Below are 22264 nucleotides of genomic sequence, written 5' to 3' on the forward strand. Positions count from 1 at the left end.
GGGCCCGGAGCCATGTCCCCGTTGGTGACCCCCGGTGTGCCAAGATCTGTTGTGTGGTCGCCTTGACTGCCGCGACTCTTTCTTCTGAGGGTCGGGCTACCCCGGTGGTGAAGTCCAGTATGGCCCCGAGGAACTGGATCGTCTGGGAGGGTGATAGCCGTGATTTCTTCTGGTTCACGATCCAGCCCAGTTCTTGAAGGGTCTGGAGCGTTTTGTGGACGTTGTTGGTTGCTTCCGATAGACTGTTCCCTACTACCAACCAGTCGTCTAGATATACGTAGAGGGTGACCCCTCTTTTTCTGAGGTAGGCGACTACTGCTCCCGCGACTCTCGTGAAGGTTCTGGGAGCCGTGGCTAGGCCGAATGGGAGCGCCCGGAACTGGTAGTCTTGTTCTGCGTACCGGAACGCTAGGAATCGTCGGTGTTCTTTGTGTATCAAGATGTGCAGGTAGGCGTCCCGTAAGTCTACGGTCGCCGCCCACATGCCCTTTCTGAGTAGGGGTAATATTAAGTTTAAGGTCTCCATACGGAAGTGTTTTGGTCTGATGTGTTTTGTGTTCAGGGGTTTTAGGTTTAGAATGGGACGCCAGGTGCCGTCCCGTTTTTTGGTCAGAAAAAAGGAGGACCGGAAGAGTGGTCCCGTCTCTTCCGGAACTCTTGTAATTGCCTGCTTGGCCAGCAGGGCCAGAATTTCCCCTTCTAGGGCTAAGCGTTTGACGGGGTCCGTGGGTGTGAGTGTCTGCCTTCCTCCGCCCCCGAAAGGTGGGCTGGAGGAGAATTCTATTTTGTACCCGTGTTTGACTGTGTCCAACACCCACTTGTCCCCGCCAATAAATTCCCATTGCTGGGAGAAGTTTGTTAGTCTCCCCCCCACCGGCGGAATGGCCGCGGTGAGGTGGGCACCCCTAGGGCTGGGCGGCGAACGCTGGTCGATTGGAGGAGCGGTCACTGTCCCGTCTGGTCGACGTGGAGCCTCTGCCTCCTCTGGGGGCCCAGGGGCGGGTTGGACGGAAGGCTGCCCCCCGGCTTCGGCCTCTGAGAGCTCCTCTGCTCATAGATTTGGCGGGTGCTGCTCTCGTTCCCCTAGGTGCTCTGCTCTCCCTCGGGCGGAAGGGTCTGGTTCTCTGGGTAGGTGGGGGTCGGAATTCTGATTTGGCCAGAGTCTCCCTTCGGGCTACCTCTTCCTGGAGTTTCTTTTGGAAGCAGCCCGCAAAAAGGTCTTCCCCGAGGATTGGTAGTTCCAGCATTCTGTCCTTCGCCTCCGTCGAAGGCCAGTGGATGGCGGAGACGATGTTTTGTCTACGGGCCTTAACGGACCTGGTAGCGACCCTTGCAAATTGATCGTACGCGAGTCTGACGAGGGGGCCCAGCAGCAGGAGGAGCTGGCCCGCTTCGTCCCTGGATACTTGGCTGCTGTCCTCAGGGAGCTGTTGGTGGTGTCGCATAAGGACTTCGGCTGATAGCATTAGTACCGATGCGAAGTTCATGCCCGAACGGGCTGCCATGTCCACCTCTACCAGAAGCTCTTCTAGCTTCCTCTGGTCCGGGGTCTTGAACACGTGTGTGGATGAGGCCCCTTGTTCGGCTTTTAATCTCTCCTTGGCCTCCTGGGGAATGGTTGGGCATCTGAATAGATCCTTCCATGCCTCGTCAGGTACCCTGACCGCTCTATCTGCCCTGGCCGGGAAGGCCGTCCACTTGGTCTTGTTGGCAATGGCCTCGAATCTGTCATAACAGGTTGCGTCTACTGGTATGGTAGTTTTGGGCTTATATGACGCTTCGCCGGTCGCCGTCAATTTTGATACCCGGCCCGCCTTCTGCGGTTGCGTCTCGGGTTCCTCGAACCCCAGGTGTCGTCTGAATATGTCTGCCGCCCGTGTTATTAGCTCCTGTGGGAGGGCTCCTCCTGTCACGGGTGCTTCCTCCGGTTCGTAATTGTGACCAAAGCTGTCCTCCATAGGATCGTAGTCGAGAGGATCTGGATCTATGGGCTCCCCTTCGTCCTCCAAGCCGGAAAGATTCACCGACGCTCTGCAATCCAGAGCGTCCGGGTCCGGGGCCGGTTGCGGGGCCATGGTCGATACGGGGCTGGTAGGGCCCGGTGCCACGTCGGCTACCGTGGACGTCCTTTGCTCCAGCAGGGGCCGTAGCAGGCCGGTGAGTTTGGAAAGCCAAGCTGGTTCCTCTTCCTGACGCCGTCTCGGGGACCGGCGCCTCCTCTTGGATCTTCTGTATCCATCGTCGGAAGAGTCCGAGGACTCGTCGGAGATTGGAGAGTATCTCTTCCTCTCTCTACGTCTTGGGGATCTTGTATGCGACCCCGATCTCTCCCTTCTGGGTCGGCGGGAGGACTCTCTCTCCCTACTTTCTCGGGCCGGGATCTCCGTCGGAACCCGCCTCTCCGGCTCCCTGTCCGGCTCCCTGGAACGGGACCGGCTCCGTCTCCGCGTCCCCTCGGTTGCTCTCTCTTTAGGACCCGAGCCTCCCACGGCCGGGGGGCCGCGCTCTGTGGGTCTGTTTAGCTGCGGCCCGGACTGAGACGGAGTCTCCAGCCCGGCCGAGCTGTGCCTCTGCTTTGGAGGTCTTTTCCTGGCAGGAGCCTTGCCTTTGCTCCTGCCCTTCCCTCTGGCCGTAACTGATCCGGACGTAGCCGGGGCCGTTAGGGGAATTCTTTCTCTTTCTCTTTCCTCTCTCTCTACCTCTTTCTCTCCTTCGGCCCTCTCCTGGCCACTCTCCTCCACCTCTCTCTCTACTACTCCCTCCTCCTCTCTATCTCCCGTTATTCCTGGAACCTCCGGCGCCCCGATTGCGCTCGGGATCGAGTCCAGCCTTCCCTGGAGCTTGCTACGTAAGCCCTCAAGCCACAGGTCGATGTCCTGCCACTGAGCTGGTGTAAACTTAATACACACCAGGCAGGGGTCTCGTCGAGTGCAGGATCTGCATTTTGGACAAAGGTCGTGTTCGTCCCAGGCTCTGCCTGGACGAAACATAGAGCAGTTGATGCACTTCAATGGATTGCGTGACATGCTGAATAACCGGATTAAGGAAGATTACTTCTTAGTGATAAATGAACAACAATAGAAGCTTAACGTAAGAGGGGAGAACTAGGGAGGGAATTAGGCTTAGGTGGAGCGTAGCGTAACCTAGCAACGGTAAACAAGGTAACGCTACGGGGTGGCCTAACATGAAAATGCAAGCTGAAACAAAAATGAGAGAGCGAGAAATACATACGAAAAAGAGTGAATATATGTGAGCAATATGAATCCCCAAAAGGGGGACGAGAGAAACTAATTGGGGGGAAGAAAGCTAGTAAACAAGCTAAGAAAACACGAAAACAACAACACGCTATAGCGTGGGGAGGAATAGGGCGGGAACCTAGGCAGTTTCGCGGAACTGCTAACCCCGCCGCAAACCAACCCGAGGAGGAAACGCACTACGAAAACAGTCCCCAAAACCCTCCCTTTTTGATAAAAAGGATACTTATCGGTCAGGAAAGGACTGTCAAACTTCTAAAGATCCGAAGCTAAAAAACTTCCGGCGATCGTCGAAGAAAACCAAGACAATTTTCCAAGGAAACTATCCACAAGAAAAATATGCGTGTAGGCACTTGGAATGGTAGAATGAAAAAGGAGGAGGGACCGGAAGGGGGGTCCGGTCATAGAGGGCGCACAGTGTTATTTATTTACCAGGACTTTATAGGCACGGTAGAATGAGGTGCTAAGGTTGTGAGGAGACAGGTAAGCGAGGAGCGAAGTAAATTGTGAATAACCACTGGAATAGGCAGGCTACTATGTCACCAGTCTTTTATTGTATGGGTAGGTGTTTCCCACCCAATGTCTGTCAGTATGAAGCTTGCACAATGTTACACCCAGGGAATAAATGGCTGAAAAAAATTCTTACTCTATTCACACAGCAACCACGTTTTACATTATAAGATAGTATCGGTACACTGCAGTTTGTATATATCTGACAAATGCATAATTACGTTTTTGGACAGGTGGACAAAAGAAACAACAATACACAATAGAAAATGCACAATACACAGGTTTGTATATAAACTGACTTCACGGAAATAATTGAGTGTTCAAAATTTGTGTAGCAGTTTTGGATGATCTGAACTCTTTTGTCTGATATATAATGCTATGGTTCTTATGTACAAAAGATACTATACAACTGTTGCACTTGTACAACAGTTTGCCCAAATTGCACAGCAGTTTGTGATGCAACAACAGATAAATTATTCCCTGGACTTGTATATACTACTGATGTTTTTCATTCTCTTTTCTGAGCTACACTTTTTTGATATACAGATTTCAAGTTGTACATGAATGAATATATGCATTTCACGTTCCAATGTCAAATGCCCGGACTGATAATGACCCTGTTGATATTTAGTTTAAATATTTAAGGAGACTGTTAGGCAGAATTTTAGTCTTGATATATATGTTATATTAATAAATTCAATGGATAACCATTTATCACTTGTACCATATATACAGAGATTTACATGATATGGTCCTTTACACTACATGAATAAAACATGTATAGATCTGTAAGACTGAGGAAGTGGGTGGTGAACAGGAAGATGGTAAGAAAGAGCCCTATGCTAGAAATTAATATTATTTGCATGTTAGGTAGATGAGAACCTGATTGAATTGAGCAGACACATGCAAGAAAGGTGTTAAGTAAGTCCCATGAACCATTTAACTAGGAATGAGTACAATGATTCCTGCATCATTATGTTAAATATCACAATTTTGAGAAATATTAAACATCATATCCAGACATTGATGACAATTTCATAATAGTTTATGGCATGGCCAATTCGATTATTATCTTAACTGTACTGCAAACAAACATCCTTTAAAGATCATCAGTATTTGCCCCAATAATTTTTCTGTTTTCCTCAACTCCATCCCACCTCCCCTTTCCCTAGAAACAGACTGATGTGGGTACCTACAGTAGCATTTATTATCTACAAGTGATATCACTCTTGGTCAAAGCGACAAAACATGGACATTCATTCAAGAATGAGCCCCAGGGAAACCTTGCAAATCATTCGTTCTTGGAGAAAGAGAGAGGGGGGTTGAAACGAAAGTAACAACAATAAGGGGATTAGGTTACGAGGAAGTATCATTTTAGTAGCGAGCAGGAGGGGAGAGTGGGTAAGAAAAAAATATAGTAAATATTTCACTGACTTACCCACTAAGTGTATGGACTCTCTCTGTGTTGAATTTTAAAGGAGTGAGTTCCTCCCTGAGACAGTGTAAAGCCTCCAATATTTTTTTATCCTCCACAAGTTCAAGATACTTCTGTTCTAACAGTAAAAACTTCATTTTCTGTAAGAAAATCAAGAAAAGATAAGATAGACATGTTAGCAAAAATTATTACCACACTGTGCCTTCAGTTTCTACGAATTTGTATGATTCAATTATTATATAACATTATCCTGCTTTTGGAAATAAGTAAGGCTTCAAGCTTGGTTTACTATTAAAATTCAAATGCATGATGTTCTGAATTTTGATTAAAATGAAAAGATAAAATCATTTAATTTGTCTTGGGATGGAACATCCAAATCTAACCATTATTTCATCATCTTCATCTGTAATTTGTGAATTCTTTCAATGCTCAATACCTTCACAAAAGACTTTGTTTTAAACTGTTAAAAAGAAAATGTATCCATCAATGTAACCTGAAGACACCAAGTAATATCTACTGAACAAAGGCTTATCATAAGATCTATGTTGAAGTTTATGTACTTCATGATTATTCATGAGAGTATTTCTCCCCCACAAAGAAACCTACCAGTAAACTCTGAGGACAATCCATTAAAGATTTCAGCTCTTCTAGATCTTGTTCAGCCTGCGATGTTGGGAAAAGATAAAATGAGAGTTGTGTCAGAAACCTGCATGTAAACAAAGGCAGTCAAATCTCTCTGACTTTGAGTTGACAAGTCTATATATGTCATGCATCTATGGTGATAAATTGTCTGTGTCAAGGGGGTAGACCACTGAAAGACTGAAAATGGGAATGCATTAAACTGGTAGACTGTTAAAGAGATATATCCACTTTCTATTACAGGGGTATTTTATCAAGCAACAACAATAGGCTGTGTAGATAGGAAGGTGCCATAGTAGAGTCAAGACAGGTAAGTGAGACACGTAATAAACCTGCAGATATTATATCCTCTTATTATCTTATATGTTTTATCTGGACTGGATATATCTCTAAACATCATTGCTGTAGAGTACGGGTCTGTATAATACAACACTCTCAGAAGGAATTTAAAGGTCAACAGCACAGTATGCTAGAAATGTCAACAAATGGTCACTCATTCTCATTCCCATGTGCACAATGTAAAAGGCAGTGACCTCTTGCCCCCACACCTGTGTTTGTGACTAAACTTGGTGTTTAAGAACCTCCTGCTTTAGTGGACCTTAAATCTGCACACCAGCCACAATGTTTGAATCCATCATAAGAAATGTCTCGGTAACAATCACTGAGATACTCAATAGTCAAATTGGACGTCATGACCTACAAAGTGAAAACTTTCAGCAGTTTAAAGCTCACAAAATTTTCGGGAAGGTGACATATATGCAAACAATTAAGCAATTCCTTCTGCTCTGCATACAGTCCAACCTGCTCAGATGCTATGTTTGTTGGTTAACCTTATCACCAAAAAAAAAAATTTCTTCCCACATCTATTTCCACTCCACAGAAAATTTGACATTCTGGAGGGGGGGTGTTAGTAGTCCTAGGTATAACTTTCCTCGTAATGCACAGAGCTGATATTACATGTAGGCCTACTCTCATTTTGGAATAACCATTCTGCATGGCTCTCTACCTACAGCAAATAACAACAAGGCACCAACATATAACAACTTTGGGTCTTCAGTGAACTGAACTTAAAAACTAACACCCTCCACTGATAATGAAGAAATAGCAACAAAATAAAAAGTCAGTTCTAGCGAAAAGCAAGGAGTTCATGCACAAGTAGACGACAGAATCCTCCCGAGACAATTGATTCTGACAGATACTTCATTAGGTTGTACACTCAACAGTGTGAAGTATCAAAATTTGATATACAGTCCATGTGGTAGAGAACATAAGGAATGATCAAAATAGAATATCTGAATATCTCCTTGTCTGAGAGGGTAACAAGAATAAAGTCTTCAACATACCGTATTCAGTATTCACTGATCTGTGAATTTACAAACATTGACATCAACGGATAAAACATGCTCAATGTACAGATTCATAAACCGTATTGACGATACTGTACATTTCGTAAGTAAGCCCCCCAAAATATTCCACGGAGGAAAACTTGACACAGCATAGATGGAACATGCCCAACATGGAAGAGGAGAGATATTTATACTATTATAAAGCACTTTATTTGCATAATCAGTTATTCGTCGATCTGTTCATGAATGTCATGAATGCATAGAGCTCTCTTGTTTCTCCCATTTTCAGCAGGCTGACACTGGCTTTTACAGTATTAACATTTACTAGCTGATCTGTAACCATAGCAACAAATTTTACCCTGATAAAGTTACCCAGCTACCTAATGGCAAAACCTGCTCACTGTTTTACAATGAAAAGTGTTCTCATAAAGTAAACAAGATATGATTACAATCACTTCTAAGCAACTTCTAAGCCAGACAAAACAATTAGCCATTAAAAATTATTGTGTCTGTAGGTTTGACCTCTGTTGAAGCCAAATGACCTCTGACCAATTAAAACTAAGATCTTACTCAATATTTTGATAGTTCTCCTTTTTTACCCCTCATACCCACCCCTTTCAAAGCCAAACCATGTTGTGACACTCCTCTAAAGCCACTCTAAGAAACCTGCTAACTCTATCCAAAATACTCCTTTTTCTGAAGACGTTATGAGAAAGTGGGGTGGTGACCCAAAGTGGGTTGATAGTGGTTAACTGCTAAAAACTACTTTCAGTATTCTGTAAGCTAAAGGTAGATGGAAAAAGTGGATGATTTGACTTGAGTTCATTAAAACGATGAACGAAATATCTTTCACGCCTTGTGACAAAAGCATTTGGATTATTAGGATTAAAGGACGGAGGGCAGTGAAATTGAAGAGGGGTCATTGGGGAAACAGAGTGCGAGAATGATCCCGATTGTTATATCAGCTACATAGATCAGATCCCACATGTACAGTATATATAGGAGACAGGGAATGAAAGAAATCAAGTCAATTAACTTACCTTGTGATATTCTCCCGACATGACATGAGATCTGAACTTAGCAGCTGACGGATGCTCCAGACGACAGTCAGACTCAGACATCAAAACGTCAGCGGAGCGGCTGAAAAAATGGAAACAAAAAGATTAACATCACCGGATTGTCAAATTGCAATGTAGTCCTTCCCAGCTTCGATGTCCTTTCGCTATTAAATTTCAACCTTTCAGTTTTGCAATATCCTGTGTCCTGATGGAAACACATTGCTGTGCCATGCATATATATGGTTTTGATAGCTCAGTCATTTAAATGTACGACGCGGAATGTAAATTCTGCTAGAATTTACTCTACAGTGTGCATCACAATGAGAGCTTGATTCCTATATACATATGGGGTTTCAGGTTAAACAGTATTCAATGGTTAGTTAAGACAATTTAGTGAATCAATTAAGTGAATCTATGTAGTATGGCAAAATCAAACATCCTCAAACGAGTCCAAAAACATGATCTAAGCAATTTCGGTGGAGGAATGAGAAGGGAAGTCATTGCACGTCAAAGAGGTTCAAGGTTAACAGTTCACTCTAAACCCAATAAGGGCTCCTCTGGAAAGCAGTGCTTCTGCACTGAGCAGGACTACCCTCATTAAAGATGACAATAAAAAAATTAGTAATATTTCATTCAATAATACTAGCCATTGCAACTATACAAAGCTTACACGAACCTGCAAAAAGTGTAAACCTAAAAATACCTTCACATACAGTTCCAGTGTCTTTCACTTTCATATTAATTATACACTCTATTATTTGAACAACTAAACTGAGGAAAAGTTATCATACATAAAGTAAACAATTTTTAAATACTGATTAAAAGCAGTACAAAAATTACACAAGCAAAAATTACACAAGTTTGACAAAGACAATTAGACAATGCATGTTACAATTCTACTAGTTATATTCATTATTGATAGATAAAATAACTGCTTATATCTCTATCATTTCCTTCCTCATCCCACATACCCTCATCCCACACACCCTCATCCCACACACCCTCACCCCACACACCCTCACCCCACACACCCTCACCCCACACACATGCACCCAACCAACCCCAATCCCTTTCTGTACCTGTTCTTGAGTATCATTCTCTCTTCTTGCCAGCCATGTTCAAACTCCCAACCTTATGAACTCTATGACACTACTCTGCTTTATTTCATAAAGTTTAAACTCATTAACACTTCACTCGCCCTCGTAGTTCACCAGCTTCTTCTCCTACTCTCTCCTTGCACCTCCCACCCCCTCCCCCTACCGCCATTAATTTAACATCTATTTTTCAGGTTTTTTTACTCTGTTAACATTTATTAGTGTACAAGCACCCATCCAAAATATCTTCATTATTTTCCAGCATGTGTAAGCCATTTCACAATTGGCCAAAGGGCTAATTTCCTACACAAATCTCAACAAGGTTCCCTCATTTCCTTTATACAGACTAGTTACTTCAGAGTCAGGTTTCATCGTCAGTTATTACAACAGATTGTATTCATCTATGGGCAAAATTGAGCAGTGAATTATACACACACAATACAATAATATTACATTATTTCTTGGTTCATGTACTTTCCACAGACTTGACTAAATGCCACTAGCACTGAAGTAAACTTCAACCTTTACCTACAGTATGTATATAGTATCTGTGTGTATATCTACAGTATAGAATTACCAGTACACATAAGTGGTACATAACTTAACTTGTCAACCTTACCTTGCTGACAAGTCAAATCAATTTCATATTGCACAAGCCATTTTTATTCAAACAGAATATCTTTGAGTGACTAACCCTCAGTTCAACATTGCTTTAGTGCTGCAGCCTGCAGATACAGTAAGTTATCTGCTACAATCATAGCAAAAATGAATGTAAATTGGTTAACACTGCTAACCAATAGCAGAGCTGTATCATGACACATTTTGTATGCAGAACCATTAAAACAATATTGTCACAATTCTATGATAAATTGACTTCATAAATCACCAGTGTTATCATGCAAATGCTGCTTCCTGAAATATTGCTACATGGTAATCTGAAACCTACAATTAGCCATGCAAGTACATACAGTACAGGTCTACTGTACACGTACTGTATGAACCCACAGACATGTAGGAAATAACTCCTGTACCATATTAAGAAATCTGCCAACTTATCAGAAGAGCAATTAAAGTGTGTGTGTGTATATATAAATATAAATATATATATATATATATATATCTATATATATATATATATCTATATATATATATATATATCTATATTATATATATATCTATATATATATATATATTTACGTATGTATATTTATGTATGTGTGTGTGCATGCATTTCAACCTAGACTGAGCATAGGGAATGGTGATGGATGTTCGTACATGATAATGGCTTAATGTTTCAATTTGCACAGGAGAAAGAACATCCTCACTCTGACTAAATAGTAGTGCGTAATTTATGCATACTGTATCTACGTGTCTGAACTGCTGCAGTATAGCACTACTGGGCCCCTGTCAATGTGACAACGTACTCCTAAAGCAAATTTCAGTCTGTATGATAGGTTTGGGAAGGACAGAGATACTTTGATTCAGTGAAAATTATTGTGTGGGATTAGCTTCAGGAACAAATGTAGCGAATGTTTAAACTCAATTAAGAGAAAGATCTATGCACACTGTATTATTTACCAAAGACCCTGCCACGGGATTAAAACAGCTACAAAAAGATGGGAGAAAAAGTTGGACGGTTCCATGTTCTGTACTCAAGATGAGTAGAAGTCAGCGCTAGAAATGGTTTCAAGACATGAGTACAGTAGTTGGTTAAAGACAGGAATGGCAATGATATTGAAGAAAACTCATAACACTTTAATAAACAGCATCATTCCTTGATCCTCAGCTGTTTTCAAACAGCATGACAATGACAAAACATGGACAATAGCACATAAAAGAAAACACAGAAAATATACATGACAAAACTCTGACCTATGGCCTGGGATGAAGATATAATGGATAAAACCATCCACCCATAAATCAAGCTTGGAAGTGAACAAAGAAATTGGAAGTCATTCATAGAGATTGAAAATTGATCTGGAGCAAAATTGCGTGAACATCACGATGGTAAATTCTGAAAAGGAAGGGAGTCATGACCAGGGTAAAGACATCATCAGGATGTAGAGGTCATTGGCAAGTAGGGATCATCTGATCCTAGGTGTCATTAGCAAGTAGGGATCATCAGATTGTAAGGGGTCATCGGTAAGTAAGGATTATCAGAAAGTAGGGATCATCTGTTTTTAGGTGTCATTACATTGTAGTGGGTCATCAGCAAGTAGGGTCATCAGCAAGTAGGGGTCATAAAATGGTAGGGGTCATCAGACTGTAGGGGTCATCAACAAGTAGGGGTCAGAGATGGTAGGGGTCAGAGATGGTAGGGGTCATCAGAGATGGTAGGGGTCGTCAGCAAGTAGGGGTCATCAGCAAGTAAGGGTCATCAGAAAGTAGGGGTCATCAGATTGTAGGAGTCATCAGATTACAGAGTTCATCTGATTGTAGGGGTCATCAACAAGTAGGGATCATCAGCAAGTAGGGGTCATCAGATTATACAGGTCATCAGATTGTAGGGGTCATCAGCAAGTAGGGGTCATAAGTTGGTAGGGGTCATCAGATTGTTGGGGGTCATCAGCAAGTAGGGATCATCTGATCCTAGGTGTCATTAGCAAGTAGGGATCATCAGATTGTAAGGGGTCATCGGTAAGTAAGGATTATCAGAGAGTAGGGATCATCTGTTTTTAGGTGTCATTACATTGTAGAGGGTCATCAGCAAGTAGGGTCATCAGCAAGTACTGTAGGGGTCATAAAATGGTAGGGGTCATCAGATTGTAGGGGTCATCAGCAAGTAGGGGTCAGAGATGGTAGGGGTCAGAGATGGTATGGGTCAGAGATGGTAGGGGACATCAGCAAGTAGGGGTCATCAGCAAGTAGGGTTCATCAGATTGTAGGGGTCATCAACAAGTAGGGATCAGAGATGGTAGGGGTCAGAGATGGTTGGGATCAGAGATGGTAGGGGTCATCAGCAAGTAGGGGTCATCAACAAGTAGGGTTCATCAGATTGTAGGGGTCATCAGCAAGTAGGGGTAATAAGATGGTAGGGGTCATCAGATTGTAGGGGTCATCAACAAGTAGGGATCATCAGCAAGTAGGAGTTATCAGATTATACAGGTCCTCAGATTGTAGGGGTCATCAGCAAGTAGGGATAATAAGATGGTAGGGGTCATCAGATTGAAGGGGTCATCAGCAAGTAGGGATCAGAGATGGTAGGGGTCATCAGCAAGTAGGGGTCATCAGCAAGAAGGGGTCGTGAGACTGTAGGGGTCATCAGATTGTAGGGGTCATCAGCATCTACAACGATGAAATCAATTGTTTAGTTAAGTAATTTATTAACAGGAGAGGGTGATAACCTTGGAATAGTCGATTGGAGGGCACATTGCAAGCATTTTACCAATTTTGTGGGCATGGTAGATCAGAGTATGTATGTATAGTTGACAGACCGTAAGAGAGGACGTAAACTTACAGACGAACAATAACAATTTTTATTCTTTTTGCAATTTAAGCAGGTCGTATTTATTTATACTTTTCCTCCCTTTCTTGTCTTGATTTGGTTCGCTTTATGTCTGTGTCCTTTTATTTAGCTCTATAAAGGTTTGAGGCATTATGTAGAGCCTTTAATCCAGACATATTTTCAAAGTCTATGAGTAACAGCTAACAGCTCAGCTTAACTACGGATTTATTTCTCTGACTCATTTAACCTATCCTTCAATGTTTCTCATACACAAGACACAGAAATAAGTCTCTGTGTCCCGGACAAAATGGACTGCCACTTCCTTCTTGAAGGAGAATGAAGTCAGGAAGTATTTGATTTCCTGGCGTAACCGTAAGTTAAAGACGGTTAAAAAACATTCCAGTAAAATGTCTCGAGGATACAGATGGTGCTGGCGATTGTTCACGGCGGAGACAAATGGGAACGTACAGGAGAATCATGGTTGTCACGCTAATATAGACTGTAAGTCAAGTATCTCCGTACTCCTGCCATGTGTAAATCATTGCGACAATACACTTCCACATAAGAGCATCTAGCCGCCCACAGCATCATTCTAATTTTTTTTTATTTTGCCTTCTGTCTCCCAGACAGCAGTGAGAATTAAGAGTTGGGTCTAAGAAACAGGGTAACTTTACTCTCAGTGAAGAAAGGTATAATTCTCATTGTTGAGCTACGATGGATGTATGTACTGCACTAAGAACGAAATCCAAAGGAGGTGACATTTTTCGAAGTTATTTGATGTAACATTGCCAACGGTAGGAGCTTAGACTAATCAGATTTTTATCTCCCATTTTCTGGCTCAGTCAGTCATGTGCTGATAATTGATGGGATTAGACTAGAGAGCACACACAGGGATTAGTTAACAACAGGGCATGCTGTAACCTACACATTCGTAGATCGGCTTTAAAATGCACAACACGTAGCACTGAAAACATACAGTGGTACAGTTGTAGTAGTAGTAGTACTTACCGTTAAAGAACCATTTTTGGTTTATTGAATCGATAAACCTAGTTTACATCTGCAGTTCTGCCAATTGATCTCGCCAACCCAGTGCAATTAAACAAGTATGTATCAGATTGATCATTAGTATCAGCACTGAAAACAAACAGTGGTACAGTAGAAGTAGTACTTATCAATTAAAGAACCATTTTTGGTTTATTGAATCGATAAACCTAGTTTACATCTGCAGTTCTAACGAATGCTGCCATTTAATCTCGCCAACCCAGTGCAACTAAACAAGTATGTATCAGATTTTGCTGTTTAGTTAATGACCACAACCAATACCATAAGAACATGCTTTGTTTTGGAGCAGTTTTGGAGTTAATTTTATACAATTTTTTTTATTTCTGATATCCGAAACAAAAGTCTCACATTAAACAATGTTGATCATTAATTAGCTTACATAGTCAACCTTTTTTATATATTTACATTTACAAATGTGCCAGTGCAGCAGAATGTTTTTTTCCTCACTTGAAATCTCTTAATTATATAATGTATGATATTATATAATGGCCTAGTTCAAACAACCATTCGAAACCTTTGCTCATTATTTTCTGAGAAGTTGATAACATGTTCAGGGTAATTCTGCCGCTAATAACTACCTAGTTTTCTTTTCTTCTTTTTTCTTACATCCTACTCGCAATCCCCCTTACAATTAAGCTATCGCAGCTGAAGAATCTAGTTTACATAATACTTAAATCCACAACACTAGCATCCAGTTTACACTGTTTTCCCACTAACCTTTCTCAAATACCTAAGCTACTTCAGCTACAGTAAAAAGAAATTCCATATGACTAAATACATAGAATACACTGGCATGATGGCTATCACTGTACCAGCTTCATCAACACCTGTGCCATCCAAAGTTTCTACACAAATAGCTGTTCAGGCTACTACTGTATACATAACAAGTGTTACATGGATATTTCTGCAGTGTAGTATGCTACACAGGGAGTTTTCATTTCTTTTCTTGCTGAAAGGGTCAAAATAATACCAGCAATCTATACATACACACACACACACCACTACAGTACTTCACTTAATACCCACAACAATCCAGGGTTCAGCTATCCAACCAGCTGATCAGCAGCTGTTTTCCAATTGTTAGTATATATACTGTAGATCTACTGAACAGTATACACATAGCCCTCCATCACAATCACACAGAGTTAGTTCTAATAGACAACACATCTCGCAGTAGTGGCTATGTAATCTTTTAGCACACAATGTTGATAGTACGTATAGACTCTGCAGTCCATAATAGCATACATGTACAGTACTGTACTATACAGCTATGAGGTTTGTGTGAAAGCCAGTCAGTAATTATCCTCACAGCAGTCGCTTGCCCCTGCGTTCCAAACATTTCTCTTTTGATGAAGATTTCAGAAAAGCATGCAATCATTTTGTCATCTTCTTATGTTTGCAGAGGATATTGTGGAATGCATGCAAAAATTGCAAACCATAAAATGAGAAAGAAAAAAATTTGTGGACAATTTAATTATTACAATTTAATTATGTCAGCTTTTGCCGGTATACAGACAAAGGAATGTAGCGAAATACTGATGATAGAACAAATCATTATTTGAATACCAATCAATATCTACCCGACTGAAATTAAAATCATTGAAAATGGAAAAGGGAAAGGCTATTTGGGCTGGAAAGAACAGGCATTTGGCTACTACTACCACTACACCAGTGCTTATATAGCACAAAATCCAAAGGTTCAATGCGCTTGACAAAGGAAACTAGTACAGTAAACATTAAACATAGATTTTCTTGAAATAAAATGTCTTCGATGATGACTTAAAAGAACTAAAAGAGGAGAGGCTCCTTATTTATGATGGTAGCTTGTTCCAAAGCAATGGTGCAAATTGACGGCTCGGTCACCAACACGCTTAGTAGACGGTCCAGTAGTCAGAGCGGATGTGTCAGAAGAAAACCGAAGATTGCGACAAGGTTCGTAGATATGAATGAGCTCCTGTAGGTATCCTGGTGACAACTGATGAACTTGTAGACGTATGTCAGGATTCTAAATGTTATCCTGAGATCACATGGAATCCAGTGTTGGGCAGCCAGAACAGGGGAGACATGGTCACTGCACATGACCAACTCTTGAGATGATGTGAGCTGCGTTGATTTGTATCATCTGTATTCGTCAAATCTGGCACATGGCGACTCGGGACAGCAAACTGTAGCAGTAGTCCATCCAGGACACCACAAGGCTCTGGACAGCGGTTCAACAGGCATCCATGGTGAGGCACTTGCGGACTTTGTCAATATTTCGAAGATGGAAGTTGCAAATTCTAACCACCACACATGATATCTGTTAAGGACACTGAAAGATGTTCATCTAAATGAAGCCTGAGTATTTTTACGCACTTTGACGGTTTGATGACATGTCCATCAATACTAAGTGATTGCCTGCGTAATGGCACAAGTTCAAAAGTTCAGTTTTGTGTTTTATTTCGTTTTAGACCGATTGTTAGACAACTAGTGACTGATAGATGCTTGATGCAAGTTTCAGCATTTTTTCAACTGCTGATTCACAGCTTAATGGGTTTGCTGGACCATAACCAACGTACAACTGTATATCATCGACATAATGGTGACAGCAAATGTCATAGCGTTGAATGATATCTTGCAGGGGTCGAGTGTAGAGTGAGAAGAGTACCGTGCCAAGAACAGATCCTTGTGGAACCCATAGCCAGAGTATTAGATAGCCTCCCGTTAACACATTGCGAACAGTTCGTTCTGGTAGGATGCAAACCAACCATACGCCGAACCAGTTAAACCCCAATTGGTATCTTCAATATGTCTGACAATTTTCCATGGTCAATGAGTGGCCCCTATTTTAAATGTTCTTAGTGGTGGTGGCCCACTCATGAACTGCCACACCAGAAGAAGAGAGTCACTACAGGGTCAAAAAAGTGCTATAATATTACCAAATTACTCCATACAAATGCATGATAAGAACATGTTACAGTCTTATGTAGAAAGAAATATATACATAAATTATCCAAATTGTGTCACTCTGACATGATTTACATGCATGTGTCTCACAAGCGACCAACAAAAGACTGATAAATTATGAGCTGTGTAGAACAAGAAAGTGATTTTGTACTACATTCAAGCTACACGGTCAGAAAAGTATAATATTATTACCAAATCACTCCATACAATATGCATGGTAAGAACACATTAGTCTTGACTCTTGAATAAACAGAAATAAATGCAATTATGTCACTTTGAGATAATTTACTGTATGTATCTCATAAGTTGCCAACAAAAGATTGCAACATTCCTATTGATCTCTATTCTGTACAACTGACTACACTACATACAGTGTATGATCTGCTTGAACTGCACAAAATCACAAAATGTCAATTATTTTCCCCAACCTACTCTTGAGGTTGCCAATCTATTGATTAAAGTATCTAAGGGCATGATTTGGAATACTTAATCACTCTTCTACTTCTTCTTTTTCCGACATTTGATCAACAATCCAGACAGGGATTTTTTCAAAAAAACTCCCCCACTGGACCTCTCAAACCTACGCTTGCTTTCAGGCTACTCAACCTGCATAAAAGAGACTGCTGTTATCTTTGCTTTTACTTTACAGTATATACTATGCAGAATTAATGCAAGCATGAACATGGTCACATGTGTTGAGTTTCTCCAACAATTTGGAGGTAGATAGAAGTATATACTTAGCTGAATGACTGACTGACTGACTGACTCATCATCAGTGCTTGTAACTTGTAAGTTAAAGTTGTTTTGAAAATTACAGTTTGATTCGTTAACAAAAATATTTCAGTAAATCAAATATGAAATTCCTAAGCTTACTGGATTGGGTATTTACAAGGGACGAGTTTACCTGTCTCCCCACAACATTAGCACTTTTGTTCTACCGTGCCTAGAATGAACTGGTTATCTTTTAACACTGTGCGTCCTCTATGCCCTGACCTCTCCGGTCAATGCTCACCCATTCTAGGGGCGGTAGAAAGAGAGTGCCAAGGTTGAGGGGAGACAGGTAAGCGAGGAGCAAAGTAAATATCAGACATCAAAGGCAACTCCAGTGAATACAGAAGTAAATACAGATATAAATACAGCATGAGGAAATTTTTATGATTCCAACTAATATAACCAAAAGTACTCAGATAACTAAAGGTAATTATTTTAATACAAGTTTTGAAGCTTCATCTCCAAATAATAAAAAACTATAGTTGTTCCAGAGTACAAAACAGGATCTCCCTTTAAATCATAGAGAATAAAGAAAAACCACCATAACCATAATGACATGTTGTTTACTACAACATTAGTATCAATACACTGTTTGAAATTTATCACAATGAACATAAAAATTTGTGTGGCATCAAGATTAGAATTCAGTTAGCATAGATACATAGTGAATTTAAGCTAGTCACCGTTTATTAACATTAATCAGTGTTGTGCGCAGAACGGATACATTAGTCTGATGTGACCTTAAACTAAGAATAGATCACACATGTATATATTTGAGGGCAAACAAGCATAGCTGTTAAATTAGCAATACATTAATCTTTTTATTATTTTTACATCTTGGTATCCTACTGTACATTGAGTACCTCACCAACCGTTGGCGCGTGCAACCGACTTTACGGTACCCAATTAGTCGCTGACTGACTGTAAGTTTCTAACCAGCAAGAGTACCGATCTCAACAGATGAACCTGTTTTGCATGACGGCCTACAGGAGTCATAAAGTATAGTGCAGTAAATATTAACAGATGCATCAATACATTGTACAGGTTAATACACAATATGGACAGATACTGAAGTTATTGGACAAAAACCAACTTCTCCTCGAAGGTCATTTCGTAAGAATGTCATCCAAGATTAAAACTCTTCTCTGTCTCTCTCTCTCTTCATCCTGAATTAAATACAGCCGTAGCTTGACTTTGTAAGTCATCAGTTTAATTATCAACACAGACTGGAAATCATAAACTATTTATTTTAATAGAGTGTCAAATTGTAAAAGTTTTATTAAATTATTCAAAAATGTACAAATCTATTAACGTAGGTAGCTAATTCCTTTTGTTTGCAGACTTCAAATCCTAAATGCTATGACACTTTGAATTGGATATTGGATTTAAAAGCATTTCTTTGTAAGATTGTTCTTTATAAGAGCAATGAAAATGGGGGGAATGAAGTAGCCATACATGATACCTTGTTGACCTACAGTATTCATGCTTATATTAGCAGATAAAGGCAACTTACTCAGACCAGGGAGCTGTTTTGCTATGACTGTGTTTCATATAACTTGTGATTAACAAACCAAATTTGACGTTTTCTTAGACTGTTTATTTCCATCACATTACTCAGGGAGTTTAAGCTCTCTTTCAAAATGAAATGCTGTGGCAGCTACAAATGCCCTGCATCAAGGCAGAATCAATATCAAACAATTGGCATTACCTCTTCAGCCCAGCAGTGTGAAACTGCAACAGCACTAACGATGACATCCTATGCAGCCTGGATGCAGCATACTGCAGCTCCCCTCAGCATCCACTTTTGACACGGTGCCCATGCTAAACAGGAAGTACAACACTTACTTGCCTTGAATTAATGAACTTGATTCTATTCTCTTTATTATATACTTGGAAACATTTTAGCACTGCACACCCATTAACCCACTTCTAGCTGGGTCACTAACCAGTTATAACTACCTAGATTACTTCCAATTCTATCATTCTGTAGTCTTACAAAGTACATTCAGATTGCATCACCTTTCATCCATTAACATCTTGTTGGTCTTTCAAATCTGGCATCAAGTTTGGCCAATCAAATCTGACTCCTCATTCCACATCCTCCCATCTCCTCTTCTGTCACCTCTCCCATCCCCTTTACTTTCCCTGCCCTCATTCCCCTTCCCTCCTTCCCACATGGTAGGATTTCTGTATTTATGTTAGAAGCAGCTAAGCAGTTATAACCAAAGAGCTCTGAGAATGAGGGGTACCACATTTTTTGCACCAGAGAGAAGTGTGCTAGTACTGTACAAAACAATGCACAAAACACTGTATACTGAAACAATTCTCAGTTGAAATATTACATCCTTTAATTGTTTGGGATTTGAATGCTTTGGGGTTAATTTTTACTAATTTACAATTCAGTCTGAAGATGGCCTTGTTTCATTTGTGTGTAGAGTTATATATTGAATCATACTCTATAGAGAACTGGATAGGGATCAAGCAGACTGCATAAGTCACAGCATGTTATACTGTACTGTAGTACACAGAAGTAACCTTGTAATACTGCACTTTGCACTCTCATCATAAACAAAGCAAAAACACAGACTTACTCGCAGCACGAGCTGAGCACCAAGGGGACATCAAACAGAAAACTAACAAAAGGAAAGAACCACCTGAGTTTGAGATCACCAGCAGTTAGAATTTTAAAATTGGTTTCTGACACATATTGCAATAAATTATCTGAAATAAAATAATTGAGCTAAAATACATTTTAAAGTCAGCAGTAGAAAGTCAGTAACAAGCCATTCTTTTTTTTTTGGGGGGGGGGGAGGGTGGCATGAAACCTGGTAACATACTACATCATTTTTAATTTCAGAGTACAACTTAAGTTGACACTTCATACAGGTTGTTTTTTCTTCTGAAATGTGAGAAGTTTTATTATATATAATATATTATAATTATTTCACTAAAAGTCTTGAGCCAAATACAATGGCATGAACCTGCACAAGAGAGGGCAAAACCACTGTACAGCATTGCACTGTACTGTACTGTAGTACATCACCAGCAAATTTTACTCGATTCAATCAACCTATCAATAAATCAAAGTCAACAGGATCAGCCGGGCGGGGCAGGCGGGGCGGGCGGGGTGGGGCGGGGAGGGAGGGGGGAGGTTTATAGCCAAAACGAGTGAGCAGGGAGACAAATCCACTATTTGTGGGCTAGTCCTAAGTGAACAGTCCCTCTCTCCTGGCTCCTTTCTCTCTCAGTTCCCTTTCCCCAACCCTTTCCGTTGGCAAAATTTGCTGTTATAGAAAATGTAATATTGCTGGCTTTTTCCTCTTCTTTTGGGTTTTCTTTTTCAGTATTTATGCAGATGTACCCCAGAGGTCTCCATTTCCCATTAAGCACAGTAACTTTTCTTTAGTCTGCGGTTTGTTTTCCTACAGCATCTTTTAGAGAAATGATTTTTTATTTGATCATATTTCACAATGAATTTGACACTTTTCTTCCAATTAAATGGCCAGTTGGTGGCAAAAGCAGTTTGAAAGGCGGCATCACTAGCTGCATTCCCCTTGTGCATTCTCTGTTATTCATTTGTTCAACTTGACTGACTAGTAAATCCCATCTTGGGAACTACCGAGATGTTTGATTACATACTGTACGTACTGTAACATGCTGTCATGGATGGTCAATGAATGTACTGTAAATCAATACAAAGTTAGTTTGGATAATAAGTACACAATCAACATCATACTGACAACTAAACACAAAGGGGAAAAAAGCCTGCCACTTGCCATTTTGCACCCATGGTACTACTGTAAAACAACAACAACAACAATTCTGAAAATTACTCCTGAAACACACTCGGTAAACTATACAGCAGCGTATTTTTGCCAAATGGTATCCAATATATTACAGCTTTGCATGCATCTTTGTCTTTCGTCAAAATAGTTATTTTTGACATTAAACATGACACTGAGTGAACTGTTAATTTCATATTTGCATCAATAAGGGCAAAACATTTTAGTAACATACAAAAAGATTTTTTCTTTTTTAATTTTTTTTTATACATTTTCACAAGAAATTCTATTACAGGAATGTACATTCTATGGTAGTTTGCAGATTTTTTGGTTCTTTCAAATCTGTCAGTTGTTAATGTGATATGTCTTCCAAACTATGTAGAACGTTTATGAAACTGACTCGAGCTAATTGGATGGACACCATGTCACTACAATTCATGTGTTCACTTTATGAATATGCAATGACCAAGATCTATAAAGAATTATAATCCTAGCAACAATGATGACATTTCAACCACAGAGTGCCACAAAGCTATTTCCTTATTATAATTGTAGCCAAGTGTATGCACATACACACTACTGTAATATCTGTTAACCTTGTACAAAATGATGCACAGTAAATTGCATGTATGATGTTGTCACCAATACAGCAATCTTAATACCATACACTGTCGTACTTAACTGTAGACATTGAGTCACACCATACACAATCGCAAGACGGGTCATATATTTAGATTTAACTTACTGAAATCGATCTTTTTCAAGAGTTAAAGTGTTAAGGGAGCAGTAGTACAGGACAATTAAAGCATCTCACATTTTACTCCGAAGTGAGGTCGAGTTTTACAAGACAGATCATGTAGGCTTTTAGAATTTATCTACATGTTGCTATACTCTCAGTAATTTAATTTCCTCATCCTAGCAA

At 40.5% G+C, this 22264-nt stretch overlaps 1 protein-coding gene across 1 annotated transcript in view; it reads right to left on the reverse strand.

Annotated features, from left to right (window-relative positions):
- Nucleotides 1–22264, reverse strand: part of LOC139971167 (WD repeat-containing protein 26-like) — a 47452-nt gene that overhangs the window by 19497 nt on the left and 5691 nt on the right. Inside the window, exons 2-4 of the mRNA XM_071977405.1 lie at nucleotides 8225–8324; nucleotides 5806–5862; nucleotides 5203–5339 (exon numbers count right to left, since the gene is read on the reverse strand). Of these exons, the coding sequence (XP_071833506.1) occupies nucleotides 5203–5339; nucleotides 5806–5862; nucleotides 8225–8324 (294 nt within the window). The remainder of the gene's footprint in view (nucleotides 1–5202; nucleotides 5340–5805; nucleotides 5863–8224; nucleotides 8325–22264) is intronic.

Source organism: Apostichopus japonicus, chromosome 8, assembly GCF_037975245.1.
Source record: "Apostichopus japonicus isolate 1M-3 chromosome 8, ASM3797524v1, whole genome shotgun sequence".
NCBI lineage: Eukaryota > Metazoa > Echinodermata > Holothuroidea > Aspidochirotida > Stichopodidae > Apostichopus > Apostichopus japonicus.